This window comes from Bufo bufo, chromosome 3 (assembly GCF_905171765.1).
Source record: "Bufo bufo chromosome 3, aBufBuf1.1, whole genome shotgun sequence".
Taxonomy (NCBI): Eukaryota; Metazoa; Chordata; class Amphibia; order Anura; family Bufonidae; genus Bufo; species Bufo bufo.
In genome coordinates, this window is record NC_053391.1 from 157,888,394 (window position 1) to 157,904,334 (window position 15,941).

General features: G+C 45.0%; 1 protein-coding gene across 1 annotated transcript in view; it reads right to left on the reverse strand.

Moving 5' to 3' along the window:
- The window catches only part of LOC120993678 (acetylserotonin O-methyltransferase-like), a 350,706-nt gene extending 345,502 nt beyond the window's left edge, over window positions 1–5,204 (reverse strand). Inside the window, exon 1 of the mRNA XM_040422157.1 lies at window positions 4,961–5,204. Within this exon, the coding sequence (XP_040278091.1) occupies window positions 4,961–5,032 (72 nt within the window). The 5' untranslated portion in view covers window positions 5,033–5,204. The remainder of the gene's footprint in view (window positions 1–4,960) is intronic.
- Window positions 5,205–15,941: the final 10,737 nt, after the last annotated feature.

Sequence of the window (15,941 nt, forward strand, 5' to 3'; positions counted from 1 at the left end):
GAAGCACATGGTGAGAACAATGGATGGCGGCCATTTTAACTCACAGACACTGTTTGTACTTTTCTACACGGTGCCATCTCGCCGGTATTTGGTGCGCAAAGACATCGGGCAGTAGTTTTAAACTATACAGCAGGGGACACATTATACAGTAATTATTTTTTATAAAGCCTGTATATGTTCTGCAGAATCTGCATTAAACTGTATCTTCCAAACTACTGAACGGATCTGGGTGAATTTTGGATATGTGGTTCACCCAGATCCCCCGGTATACTTTTTATGGGGTTATTGCATGTTTTGGGGTTCCTGTGATATGTTTTATAAAACTGTATTTCTCTGCCTGTGATAATTATATTCGCCATTGTATTCAGTAATCTCATCACAGGCGGAGAGGAGGATTTTGTGTGGGAGTGTCTGTGTTTATTGTACGGATTGATTGGTTGTATTTCAAACCCCTGTGGGCAGTACTATGTTTGTGTATTGTAAACTGTGCATTATAAACCATGTTAAATGTATATTGCTGTAATTTCCATGTTCACCAGCAGGTGGCAGCAATGTGTTAGTAAGTATTTAGTTTCAGTTTAGTACACCTAGGCTGGAATAGTTCATTCCAGCTTAGCTTCCCCCCCCCCCCCCTCTGTGAGCAGTGTGGGCTGTGCCCACATCCTGCCTCATGGGTAAGGAAGGAAGTTAGAGTCAGTGTGCCAGCCATTACTGTTGGGAAAAGCTGTGTGTTAGTCTTCAGGAGTCCCCCTGAGACATTGATCAAATCCCCAGCCTGAGCCCTGCAGCCTTAGCTGGAAGAAGCAAGCAGACAACTCCAGTTCCAGGAAGAAAGCATACCCTGTGAAGATAACTGTGAGTAAAGTCCAGAGACCCAGGAGAAGCCATATTCCTCCTCAGCTAGTCAGTCCCCACACAGCAGAAGATAGAAAGTGCAGAAGCCAGATTCCTGCCACAGTTTAGAGCTAACAAGCAGATGTCCTTTCCTGCAAGCTCCAGGTACATGAGAGAGCAGAAGATAAATTCCTGCCAACCATTGCCAATACCTGCTGGGACCTAAGACTAAAGCTGTATCTTGCTTGCATGAAAGTTATAATCAGTAAAGACAAGTTTGAACTTCACCAAAGGTCTGGATCTTAATTTCTGCTGCAAATTCCTCTATTACTCCTACGAGCACTACACTCAATTTATTGCAAGTGAGCCAGGATCCAGGAGTCCAGCTGTACCCAGGTAGGAGACACCGTTGACACAATTACCACTACCATACAAAGACATTACACCACTCTGGCATTCCTAACCTGGTGCGTGAGATATAACACCTTGGAGGGCCCTGTGATTTTACCCTGCGCACGCTGCAATTGGCGTCACAAACAAAACTATAGACTATCACCTACACCTGACCCAGCCATTGCATAATTTGGCGTCAGAGTGCATACCCCGGTCCAGCTCATTGCACATGCACACGACCGTTCTGTATTTTGCGGTCCGCAAATCGCTGATCCGCAAAACAGCCTTTAATATAACTGCCTATTCTTGTCCGAAAAGCGCGAGCAAGAATTGGACAGGTTATATTTTTTTTGCGGACCACAGAAGGGAGCAACGGACAGGACACGGAGTGCTATCTGCATCTTTTACGGCCCCATTGAAGTGAATGGGTCCGCATCCGAGCCGCCAAAACTGCGGCTCGGATGCGGACTAAAACAACGGCCGTGTGCATGAGGCGTTACACTGAGGTTTTTCCATATGAAACTCCACATATAATATGCAACTTGGTCAGGTAGCCTTTGTGACCAGACACAAACAATACACTAGTCTGCTCTTCCTGTATTAGGGCTTGTTCACACGACCGTGGTTTTGGTCCACATCCGAGATGCGTTTTTTGCGGCTCAGGTGCGGACCCATTCACTTCAATGGGGCCGCAAAAGATGCGGACAGCACTCTGTGTGCTGTCTGCATCGTTACTCTGTTCCATGGCCCCACAAAAATGATGAGGCATGTTCTATTCTTGTCCGTTTTGCGGACAAGAATAGGCATTTCTATAATGGGCCTACTGTTCCGTTCCGCAAATTGCAGAAGGCACACAGGTGACATCCGTGTTTTGCGGATCCGCAATTTGCGGACTGCAAAACACGGCACGGTTGCGTGAACAAGTCCTTACAGTAACAAGATAAAGGAGGAGCAGACTCTAGTGCATTGTTGTGTCTGGTCACTATACTGCAGCAGAAGCAGACTCTGGTGTATATTCTGTGACCAGGCACAAACAATATACCAGAGCCCCCTTCTCCTGTATTACAGTGAGCAGACACAGGTTCTATAGGACCAGACACCGGTACCATAGGTTACAGTAGATCCACTGCTTATAGTGCAAATATAATAGTATATATAGTGGATCTCCTGCCTATAGGGCATATGTAATAGTATATAGAGAAGATCTCTTGCAAATAGCACATATGTAATAGTATATATAGTAGATCTCCCATGTATAGTGCATGTATTAAATAGGAAGAAAGGGATACAAATGAGCTCTTAACAAGTTCTGCCTCTAATCATCAGATGTAAGGCCCCTTTCACACAAGCGAGTTGTCTGCGTGGGTGCAATGCATGAAGTGAACGCATAGCACCCACGCTGAATCCTGACCCATTCCTTTCAATGGATCTGTGCACATGAGAGTTGTTTTTACGCATCATTTGTGTGTTGCGTGAGAATCGCAGCATGTTCTATATTCAGCATTTTTCATGCAGCCCTGGACCCATAGAAGTGAATGGGGCTTCAGTGAAAAATGCATTGCATCCAGATGCAATCCGGGTGCAATGTGTTTTTTACTGATGGTTACTAGGAGATGTTTGTAAATTGAACTGAACTTGCTTGCGAAATGGTGCGAGTGTCTCTGAACGCATCCTGACACAATGCGTATCTTTCATGTGAAAGAGGCCTAAGGCAGCTATCCTATAAGCTATCCTAAAAAGTCAATGTTCGACCCTTCAACTAAGTCTTGAGACATGATAATAAATGGATAATAAATAAGCCAGCATCTCATCTGCAGATAGCTGTTTCTGACTTTGGCCTCTCACCCAGTTAAGCCAGTACTCTCTGCTCTGCACTGATGAGGGGAAATCACCCCAAAACAGCTGTCTGCAGATGCTGGTTTCCCATACCTGTCATTTTGGACTAATATTCAGCCTATTATACCTCACACCTGGCAGGGTCTAATAAACTATCAAGCTTGGCAGGCATAGGAACCATTGTTAGTACTCTGGCTATCATACCAAAGAATCTTCAATATCTAGATATATAAAGCATATATATCCCCCAACTGATTTCAAGCCTGAAACAACACTACAACTACCATTAATTTGACTGCACTCAATGTAGAAAGACTGATATGAGCTCAACAAACTATGGAGGATATAGTTATGTTAAAAACGCATAAAAGTGAAAAGAAAAAAAAGCATTAAAAACGCAGCTAAAACGCAATTCCATTTTTTTCATCTTCTTATTCATTTCCCCCATTTGTGCTTGCAGCTTCATTTATACTTGAATATTTTTCTATAATATTCCACATTTGATGTAAAACAAGATGGAAAGATATGATAAGAGATATTTAAATGCATCATTACTGTTATTATTATACGTACCATTATTCTAATGTTACTGTTATATGTTACTCTATATTTTATATATGATGACAATCTGGATCTCTATATAAAAGTATGATTAAAAGAAGATCCATTCCACCTTTTTATCCACCCTTTTATCCACTTTTTTTATTTTAATTACACGTTGCTCCACCCTATATGGAGTCTATAAGAGCGCGAACAAGAAATACAATGATAGCCAGCCACTAATGAAGGAGCAGGGCGCTCCGAAACGCGTATGGTAATAATTGATTTGAGAACATAGAGACAGGAGCAACAATATAATATGTAACCCACTCTTCTAACAAAGACATCCAGGTGAAGCGCACCCTAATAGAAGTCCTTAAAGCGCGATGTAATAGAAGCCCGGCACAAGCATCTAACCCGTAGGACGCCACGTGAGACACCGAAAAAACAGGTGACACGCTGCGCAGCAGATCACCAGCAGCGGAATACCATACACACAAGAGCAAGCCTCGGTGAGTAAAACACTAGTGCTTCAGCGCCAGCTCATCACCTGGTAATCGCCATTACGGTAAAGTACAACTATTATTTATCTATCTGGGACATATACTAATAACATGGCATTTGCTTGGAGACACACTAACAAATTTATTACAACTCTCCGTACCAGCAGCCAGCATTCTGATACAGCGATATAGCTGTTTCCAAAAACGATATACCTGTATTTGGGTTTCATCTTCCTACAATTAACTATCAATGAACTGAAATCAACTAATATCTAAGATTCAACAATAACTAAAAATAACTATCATATTACGACATATCATCTTTGAATGGAGAGTGAAAAATCATGAACAGACTGCAATTGTAAAAGGAAAAATCATGTCTACTAAATGTTGAACCATGCCTCTTTGATTGTTAAATTACTTTTATTACTTTTTTATCAGGATGTACTCAGCTTATTGGATGAAATTCTAGGACTGTGAAGAAGTTTTACAATTGTGAAGTATCTCTCCTCCGCCCTCTACTGGCAGGATTTTGTATTGCAGGATCACTGTCCTATGATGGACCATTTTTTACTCTTTTTTTACGCTGCCATTTTTATGTATTTTGATAGATATTTCTTATTTTTATTTTAAGTGTTACATATTTTAATTCAATAAAAAAGTACGTTATATACTAACAAAACTTGCTTCAAGTGCAGCTCCAGGTGACAGAGTGCCTGTTAAATTCTGAATCACATTACTTCTAAATATGGTAGGACCTTAGGGTGGTTTAATAACAAAAGCACCTGGGTCCTGTTGATGAGGGGGTGAGCCACTATTTTCTCTATTATCTAAAAATGCATTCATGTACTTACCTTTGAGATAAAAAATCCATGACAATATTCAAAAAGTATTTGTGGAAATTCAAGTTCTTTCGAGGAGCACATGTTGATGGGATAAGCTATATTGTAGTTCAGATTTGAGATTCAATGATTTGCCTGTATTTATTCTGCGCTATCACTGCCTGTGTTCCCGCTGTGTTCCAGTCCTGACTGTGTGCTCCTGCACTTCCAGTTCAGTTTGGTTCTGTATGAACAATTCCTAAGGAGACAGTTGCTGGAGGGCTAGGCAGGAGCATACAGGCCGCAACTTGAGGAGGATTCTGTTTACCAGAACACTTGATTACATAGTAAGTGATGTGCATCCAAACCCTCAGGGAACAGCAGGGTGGTGGCTGACATGACATACACAATTACACACGTCTTTAATTATTGTACATTGGCAATCAACCAGGAAAATAAGTGCTTTTAAAGGCACACTATTTTGTTGGTCAGAGTACAGTATAATGCATAGCCCCAGAGAAAAACATTTCTGACTGTACAGGGGGTACAGTCAGAAATGTTTTTCTCTGGAGCTATGCATTATACTGTACACTGACCAACAAAATAGTGTGCCCTTAAAACCCTTTATTTTCCGGGTTGATTGCCAATGTACAATATTTAAAGACTAGTGTTACAATATTTAAAGACTAGTGTTGATCGAGCATGCCCGGCCAAACACTAGTTCGGCTCGAGCATCTCGATGCTCGGCACATGGCGGTATTCGGCCGAATACCGCGCGTGCTCGAGTGCAATGCTCGCATCTCCACCCCGCACGTTTCTTGGCTGCTACGCAGCCAATAAACTTGCAGGTAAGTACTGCCCTCACTGTAATGATTGGCTGGCCGCAACGCGTCATATATATATAGCACTCGGCTCAGTCTTAGTCAGGTAGAGCTGCGCTGAGGAAGGGAGAGACAGTGTAGGAAGTGATATGCGAATATATTTATTAGAAAAACTTTTCACAGACCCAAAAGTCCTTTTAAAGACTATTGTTGTGTGTGGCAGCAGTAATATATATTTTTAGCGCAACCTGCACTAAATAGTTAAAGCTTTACAGACCCAAAAGTCCTTTTAATGACTGTTGTGTGTGGCAGCAATATCTAAATAGCGTGCAATAGTTAGTCCGCTGCAGACAGCGACATTAGCTGCGCCACATCTCCAGTGTAAAGAGTGCGCATCTAAAAAATATCTGTGACATCCAGTGTCCTTTTTCTATAGACGGTGTCCGCTGCGGACAGTGACATTAGCTGTGCCACATCTCCAGTGTAAAGTGTGCGCATCCCAAAAATATATGTGACATTTAGTGTCCTTTTTCCGTAGTAGGTGTCCGCTGCAGACATTGACATTAGCTGTGCCACATCTCCAGTGTAACGTGTGCGCATCCAAAAAATATCTGTGAGATCCAGTGTACATTTTACATAGACGATGTCCACTGCGGACAGTGACATTAGCTACACCACATCTCCATTTTAAAGTGTGTGCATCCAAAAAATATCTGACATCCAATGTACTTTTGGCAATTTAGAGTTTGAAATCTCTAGGATTCTCGACTCACGTGTTCTTTGAGGTTCCCTCCAGTACCTAGTGCACTGGAAGGGATACGGTCCCAAGGAAAGAATGTGGATTCCGGCTTCTGATGCTAGTGCTAGCCGCCTGGTGAGGGCCTTTCACAGGGCACACCTGGATAAAGTTGATCCGGGGTGTCCAAAGGTCACCCATAGAAGGGGGGGGTACTGTCACGCCTTGCCCTGTGAATGTGCGGAGATCTGTCAGACTGGCTGCACATGTCTGACTCTTCTCATTGTTTTGGTTTGGGTTTGAGCTGGATCCACCTTCCCTCAGGTGTACTGGGTTGATTGTTAGCGAGGCTATTTATTCCTCCTTCCCCCAGTGGCCTGTGCAGGTTATAGTTATTCCTATGGGCTTTGGATGTGTTGTGGATCGTCTGCTCCAGCTCAGCTCAGCTCAGCTCAAGATAAGTCCTCTCTGTTTCTTCCCATTGTGCCTTTTAACTAGGCCTCTAGGGAGACGCTTGCTTCCTCCTGTTTGAAGAAGCAGGTCATCTCTTCCCTTTTCCCTACTGCTCAGGGTTTTCCCAGGGTGTATAGGCTTAGGCACGAGGGCATGTGCATATCCACTATTAGGGTATGCACATGTGCACAGCAGTTTAGGGAAAGCGTTAGGGATCGCTAGGAGGTGACCCATTTCTCCCTAGCTTTTGAGCCTAGTCATCTGTTTGTTTTCCCTGTGTTTGGTTATTTCCCTGCTTACCTACCGTGACAGTGACATAGTGTGGAGGTGTAAGCCACATGGAGAGACCACAGAGAGGCAAGGTGACATGGTGGTGAGGTGGAAGCAGCATGAGGATACCACAGAGTGGCCCAATCACAGAGGCTGTAGTTGGCGGCAGCATTAGAAGGGCACAGAATTACAAGGTGACATAGTGTGGAGGTGGCGCGAGCATCAGGAAGCCACAGAGTGGCAAAGTGACATAGTGTAAATATGGCAGCAGCAGGAAAATACCAAAGAGTGGCAAGGTGACATAGTGAGGAGATAACAGCAGCATCAGGAGACCACAGCGTGGCAAGGTGACATAGTGTGGATATGGCAGCAGCATCAGGAGACCACAGAGTGGCAAGATTACATAGTTTGGAGATAGCAGCAGCAGGAGGATACCACAGAGTGGCAAGGTGACATAGTGTGGATATGACAGCATCATCATGAGACCACAGAGTGGCAAGGTGACATAATGTGGAAATAGTAGCAGCAGAAGGATACCACAGAGATACAAGGTGACATACAGTGGAGGTAGGAGCAGCATGAGACCACAGAGTGGCAAGGTGTCATAGTGTGTAGGTGGTGGCCACATGAGGAGACCACAGAGAGGCAAGGTGACATAGTATGAAAGTGGCGGCCGCATGAGAAGACCCCAGAGTGACACGGTGACATAGAGTGGAAGTACATAGGAGCAGCATCAGGAGAAGACAGAGTGGCAAGGTGACATAGTGTGGAGGTGGCAACCACATGAGGAGACCACAAAGAGGCAAGGTGACATAGTGGTGAGGTGGAAGCAGCATGAGGAGATCACAGAGTGGCCCAATCAAAGAGTCTGTAGGTGTTGGCAGCATCAGGAGGCCACAAAGTGGCACAATGACAAAGGGTAGAGGTGGCAGCAGCATCAGGAGGCCACAGAGTGGCAAGCTGACATAGTGTGGAGGTGGCGACAGCATTAGGAGGCCACAGAATGGCAAGGTGACATAGAGTGGAGGTATGAGCAGAATGATGAGACCACACAGTGGCAAGGTGACATAGTGGTCAGGTGGAAGCAGCATGAGGAGACCACAGAGTGGCCCAATCACAAAGTCTGTTGGTGGTGGCAGCATCAGGTTGCCACAGAGTGGCACAATGTCATAGTGTGGAGGTGGCGGCAGCATGAGGAGAACACAGAGTGACAAGGTGAATTAGAGTAAAGGTATATAGGAGCAGCATCAGGAATAGACAGAGTGGCAAGGTGACATAGTGGTGAGGTGGAACAGCATGAGGAGACCACAGAGTGGCCCAATCACAGAGTCTGTAGGTGGTGGCAGCGTCAGGAGGCCATAAAGTGGCAAGGTGACATAGTGTGGTGGTGGCGGCGGCAGCATCAGGAGGCCACAGAGTGGCAAGGTGACATAGAGTGGAGGTAGGAGCAGCATGTGGAGACCACAAAGTGGCAAGGTGACATAGTGTGGAGGTGGCGGACACATGAGGAGACCACAGAGTGACAAGGTGTATTAGAGTAAAGGTACATAGGAGCAGCATCAGGAGAAGACAGAGTGGCAAGGTGACATATTAGTGAGGTGGAACAGCATGAGGAGACCACAGAGTGGCCCAATCACAGAGTCTGTAGGTGGTGGCAGCATCAGGAGGCCACAAAGTGGCACAATGACAAAGTGTAAAGATGGCAGAAGCACCAGGAGGCCACAGAGGGGCAAGGTGACATAGAGTGGAGGTATGAAAAGCATGAGGAGACCACAGAGTGGCAAGGTGACATAGTGTGGAGGTGACAGCAGCATCATGAGGCCACAGAGGGGCAAGGTGACATAGTGTTAAGGTGGCAGCCGCATGAGGAGACCACAGAGTGGCAAGGTGACACAGTGGTCAGGTGGAACAGTATGAGGAGACCACAGAGTGGCCCAATCACAGAGTCTGTAGGTAGTGGCAGCATCAGGAGGCCATAAAGTGGCAAGGTGACATAGTGTGGTGGTGGCGGCAGCATCAGGGGGCCACAGAGTGGCAAGGTGACATAGAGTGGAGGAAGGAGCCGTATGTGGAGACCACAAAGTGGTAAGGTGACATAGTGTTAAGGTGGCGGCCACATGAGGAGACCACAGAGTGACAAGGTGAATTAGAGTAAAGGTACATAGGAGTAGACAGAGTGTCAAGGTGACATATTGGTGAGGTGGAACAGCATGAGGATACCACAGAGTGGGCCAATCATAGAGTCAATAGGTGGTGGCAGCATCAGGAGGCCACAAAGTGGCACAATGACAAAGTGTAGAGGTGGTGGAAGCATCAGGAGGCCACAGAGTGGCGAGGTGACATAGAGTGGAGGTATGAGCAGCATGAGGAGACCACAGAGTGGCAAGGTGACATAGTATTAGTGTTAAGGTAGCAGCTGCATGAGGAGACCACAGAGTGGCAAGGTGACATAGTGATTAGTAGTGTTGAGCGTAAATATTCGAATAGCGAATATTAATTGCGAATATCGCAACTTCGATAATTCACGAATATTACAAATATACTGCTATATATTCGTTATATCGAATATTCGTCATTTTTTACATCTGAACAAATTATTCCTCCCTGCTTAAAATGCTTGTGGGTCAATGAGTCATTGGCCCACAAGCAAGAAGCAGGGAGGAATCATGACTTTAGATGTTGAAAAAAGACGAATATTCTAAAAAACGAATATATAGCACTATAGCGAATATATCCTTTTTGACATTTTTTTTAATATTCGTCTTTTTTTTTCTCTCCAATCAGTACAGTTAAACCCCTTTGGCTTACTCCTCCCCACAAGCATCCCCATCACCATGGGAACGCCTGGTGGTTAGAATATACCATCGGATCTGAGTTAGATCGTGAAAACTCAAATCCGATGGTATATTCTAACACAGAGGCGTTCCCATGGTGATAGAGACACTTTAAGTTAGAGTATACCAACAGGCGCATACATACTGGCCCACTGCTGCCTGGCAGCACCTGACCTCTGACAGGGCACTGTGATCCACACAATTAAGCCCTCAGGTGCCGCACCTGAGGGGGTTACTTGTGCGGATCACAGCACCCTGTCAGAGGTGGGGTGCCACCGGGCAGCAGTGCGCCCCCCCCACCCCCCCTCACTATTAAAATCATTCATGGGAAGTGCGCCCTAACCCCCCCCCCCCCTCACCAGTATTACAATCATTGGTGGCCAGTGCGGATCCCCCCCTCCGTATTAAACATCATTGCTGGCAGAGCGCTGACAATCCCTCCCCCCCTATTAATCATTGCTGGCAGTGCGCCCTCAATCCCCCCTCCCTCCCCAGTATTAATCATTGCTGCCAGTGCGCCCCCCCCCCGGGGCTCCGATCGGTTACCATGGCAACCAGGATGCTACTGAAGTCCTGGCTGCCATGGTCCGTTAGTCAGCATTGTACTTACCTGCGCTGGGGCCGCCAGGCGCTCTTTCTTCTTAAACTCACAGGTCTGTGCGGCGTATGCTTATAGCAATGCGCCACACAGACCTGTGAGTTCGAGAAGAAGGAGCGCCCGGCGGCCCCAGCGCAGGTAAGTACAATGCTGACTAACTGACCATGGCAGCCAGGACTTCAGTAGCGTCCTGGTTGCCATGGTAACCGATCGGAGCCCCAGCATTACACTTCTGGGACTCCGATCGGAACTGCCGCTGCCACCAATGATGGGGGGGTGGGGATGCACTGCCAGCAATGATTAATACTGGGGAGGGAGGGGGGATTTAGGGCGGACTGCCAGCAATGATTAATACTGGGGAGGGAAGGGGGATTGAGGGCGCATTGCCAGCAATGATTAATACTGGGGAGGAAGGGGGATTGAGGGCGCACTGCCAGCAATGATTAATACTGGGGAGGGAGGGGGGATTGAGGGCGCACTGCCAGCAATGATTAATAGGGGGGGAGGGATTGTCAGCGCACTGCCAGCAATGATGTTTAATACGGAGGGGGGGATCCGCACTGGCCACCAATAATTGTAATACTGGTGAGGGGGGGTTAGGGCGCACTGCCCATGAATGATTTTAATAATGGGGAGGGTGGGGGGGGGCGCACTGCTGCTCGGCGGCACCCGACCTCTGACAGGGTGCTGTAATCCGCACAATTAACCCCTCAGGTGCGGAACCTAAGGGGTTAAATGTGTGGATCACAGTGCCCTGTCAGAGGTCAGGTGCCGCCAGGCAGCAGGGGGCCAATATGTATGCGCCTGTTGGTATACTCTAACTTCAAGCGTCCCCATCACCATGGGAACGCCTCTGTGTTAGAATATACCATCGGATTTGAGTTTTCACAATCTAACTCAGATCCGATGGTATATTCTAACCACCAGGCATTCCAATGGTGACGGGGACGCTTGTCGGAAGGAGTATGCCAAAGGGGTTTAACTGTACTGTTTGGAGAGAAAAAAAAGACGATTATTCTAAAAAAATATCAAAACGAATATATTCGCTATAGTGCTATATATTCGTTTTTTAGAATATTAGTTTTTTTTCAACATCTAAAGTCATGATTCCTCCCTGCTTCTTGCTTGTGGGCCAATGACTCATTGACCCACAAGCATTTTAAGCAGGGAGGAATCATTTGTTCAGATGGAAAAAATGATGAATATTCTAAAAACAAATATATAGCAGTATATTCTGTAGTGCTATATACTAGTTTTTGACACCTTTTTTGGCATAAAAATTAGCATTATGCAATTTTTTTATTACTGATTTTTCGCAATAAAATGAATATCTCGAATACGAATATATGACGAATATTCTACCATATATTTGCGAATATATGACGAATATTCTACCATATATTCACGAAATATTGCAAATTTGAATATTGCCCCTGCCGCTCATCACGAGTGATTAGGTGAAAGCAGCATGAAGAGACCACAGAGTGGCCCAATCACAAAGTCTATTGGTGGTGGCAGCATCAGGAGGCCACAGAGTGGCACAATGCCATAGTGTGGAGGTGGCGGCAGCATGAGGAGGCCACAGAGTGGCAAGGTGACATATTGTGGAGGTGGCGGATGCATGAGGAAACCACAGAGTGGCAAGTTGACAAAGTGGTGAGGTGGAAGCAGCATTAGGAGACCACAGAGTGACCCAATCACAGAGTTTGTAGGTGGCGGCAGCATCAGATGGCCACAGAGTGGCAAGGTGACATAGTTTGGAGGTGGCGGCAGCATAAGGAGACCACAAAGTGGAAAGGTGACATAGATTGGAAATAGGAGCTGCATCAGGAGACCACAAAGTGGTAAGGTGACATAGTGTGGAGGTGGCAGCCACATGAGGAGACCACAGAGAGGCAAGGTGACATAGTAGTGAGGTGGAAGCAGCATGATGAGACCACAGAGTGGCCCAATTACAGAGTCTGTAGGTGGCGGCAGCATCGGAAGGTCACAGAGTGGCAAGGTAACATAGAGTGGAGGTAGGAGCAGCATGAGGAGTGTATTTCAAGGAGATAGAAACAAGACAGCAATACTCACTAAATCCGTTCAGCTATTTCTGTTTCGTGGCGGTGCCCGCAGTGTTTAGTCCTGGCCTCCGGAACCCCTCAATGGCTTCCACTATTATACAAGACTGCGGCACTCCAATGTCATAGAAAACTTCTCTTTTATTGCACCGAATACCGCAACGTTTCGACCTTTTAGGTCTTTATCAACTTCATAAATACATTTTAATAGTGAACATATATAACCACCAAATCTCAACCATTGGTCGCAATCGATTCCACCTTAATTAGATATAAACACCTCCCCCTTCAAGCTAAAAAACTTCTCTTTTGTCAGTCACATCTCTTAATAGACTCATTAAACTAATCCATTATTCCATTTCTTACCCCTGTCTCAGGCTATGGAATACATCCATGGAGGGTACACAGTGCGCTCCATCAATTGACGTCTTCATCATCACATGTGGTGTGTTTGGCGTCCTCTTTTTTCCCCTGCACATGCACGGCTACGTCATCCGTGACGTCTATCGTCTCGGTCAACTATCGTCATCACGAGCGGTCCTTCTCTCGTCCCGCCCTTCCCGGTCACGTGTAATTTCTCTTACTGCTCCACATGACTAAGTCACATGACCGGCATAGACCTCACTATCAAGCGGCTCTTTAGATACTGCCCATTATGTTCTGATAGTGGACATTTCTCTATCATTTCATAATTACCATTTTGTCTCAGCATAGATATACAGTACAGACCAAAAGTTTGGACACACCTTCTCATTCAAAGAGTTTTCTTTATTTTCATGACTATGAAAATTGTAGATTCACACCGAAGGCATCAAAACTATGAATTAACACATGTGGAATTATATACATAACAAACAAGTGTGAAACAACTGAAAATATGTCATATTCTAGGTTCTTCAAAGTAGCCACCTTTTGCTTTGATTACTGCTTTGCACACTCTTGGCATTCTCTTGATGAGCTTCAAGAGGTAGTCCCCTGAAATGGTTTTCACTTCACAGGTGTGCCCTGTCAGGTTTAATAAGTGGGATTTCTTGCCTTATAAATGGGGTTGGGACCATCAGTTGCGTTGAGGAGAAGTCAGGTGGATACACAGCTGATAGTCCTACTGAATAGACTGTTAGAATTTGTATTATGGCAAGAAAAAAGCAGCTAAGTAAAGAAAAACGAGTGGCCATCATTACTTTAAGAAATGAAGGTCAGTCAGTCAGCCGAAAAATTGGGAAAACCTTGAAAGTAAGGGCTATTTGACCATGAAGGAGAGTGATGGGGTGCTGCGCCAGATGACCTGGCCTCCACAGTCACCGGACCTGAACCAAATCGAGATGGTTTGGGGTGAGCTGGACCGCAGAGTGAAGGCAAAAGGGCCAACAAGTGCTAAGCATCTCTGGGAACTCCTTCAAGACTGTTGGAAGACCATTTCAGGGGACTACCTCTTGAAGCTCATCAAGAGAATGCCTACAGTGTGCAAAGCAGTAATCAAAGCAAAAGGTGGCTACTTTAAAGAACCTAGAATATGACATATTTTCAGTTGTTTCACACTTGTTTGTTATGTATATAATTCCACATGTGTTAATTCATAGTTTTGATGCCTTCATAGTCATGAAAATAAAGAAAACTCTTTGAATGAGAAGGTGTGTCCAAACTTTTGGTCTGTACTGTATATGTTTCTTCTTTTTAATATATGCAAAAGAATAGGGCCGGTGTCGTATGATCCCCTCGACGGGCTACCGGCTCGCGCATCTCATACTCTCCAGTGGGGCAGAAACACAGACACCCATCCCAAACCAAGGGTGCATGAACTTATATTTCTGCATTATTTTTCTGCATATACTCGGGGATGGACAGACACCACTAGTCCATCCTCCCCGAGCCCATACACACACGCCTGGGCGCAACTTTTGCGATCTAATAACTTACTGGGCTCTTTGTTGAGAAAGCAAATCAGCCTAAATATGGTATAAATAAAGGAAAAAGCACGGAGTGAGTGGTTGCCCTATGCCAGTTATTCTCCACCTGCCTTGGGCCTCCGTCTTTTTTTTCAATCAGTCGATATCACCTGAGTGACCTCTGCCTCCTTTTCAAAGGTAGGCATTTATATTTCATTTTCACTATTAGGGTCAGGTCACTTTCCAGTTCTATGAATCCACTGCCCACACTTCATACCATTCTATTCACTTGCATCCTTCTCATTAGGTGTTGCAATATCTCGCCTAGCTTCTAGTTTACCTCCTACAATGCGTCTAATGACATGATACAAGCTCCACATAACCACACCTTCGGAGACCCGAGATGCGCTTGCTCAGCTACCCAATCTTGGAGCAGCCAACTCCAGCACTATTACAATATTACTCATCTTAAATGATTCCTTCTGTCCATCTCTTCATACAATGTCCAGTATAAGGAACACACAGTCCTCCCTCCATGGATGTAAATCCCACCACCTGCATACAGAGTTTCCTGCAATGTAAATAAAAAAACAAAGAATATAAGCATTTAAAAAAAAACAACACTGCTTATGGCCGGGCACTTATACTTCGATACCACATATGCCTTTATACAGGGTTAAAAGAGCGAACCCACTTTAAATTCTCTGTTTAGGCCCCTTGGTTCCATCGCTATTGGAACAAATAATTTCTACTGGTGTGATTTACCAGTTGCCCCCAAAAAACTGATTGAGGCAGGGGTGTTATATACCGATAATATACTTTCTATATAGTGCATTTAGGTAGTGCAGCATTTGTCTGCGGTTTTGCTGCGTTACTGCATCTACACAGAGTGGCAAACACTATTGGAACAAATAATTTCTACTGGTGTCATTTACCAGTTGTCCCCCCAAAAAAACTGATTGAAGCAGGGTTGTTATATACCAATAATATACTTTCTATATAGTGTAGTGCAGCATTTGTCTGCGGTTTTGCTGCGTTACCGCATCTACACAGAGTGACAAACACTATTGGAACAAATAATTTCTACTGGTGTGATTTACCAGTTGCCTCCCAAAAAAACTGATTGAAGCAGGGGTGTTATATACCAATAATATACTTGCTATACAGTATAGTGCATTTAGGTAGTTTACCATTTGTCTGCGGTTTTGCTGCATTACCACATCTACACAGAGTGACAAACGCTATTTGAAGAAATAATTTCTAGTAGTTTGATTAACCAGTTGCCCCCCCCAAAAACTGATTGAACCAGGGGTGTTATATACCAACAATATAATTTCTACATAGTGCATTTAA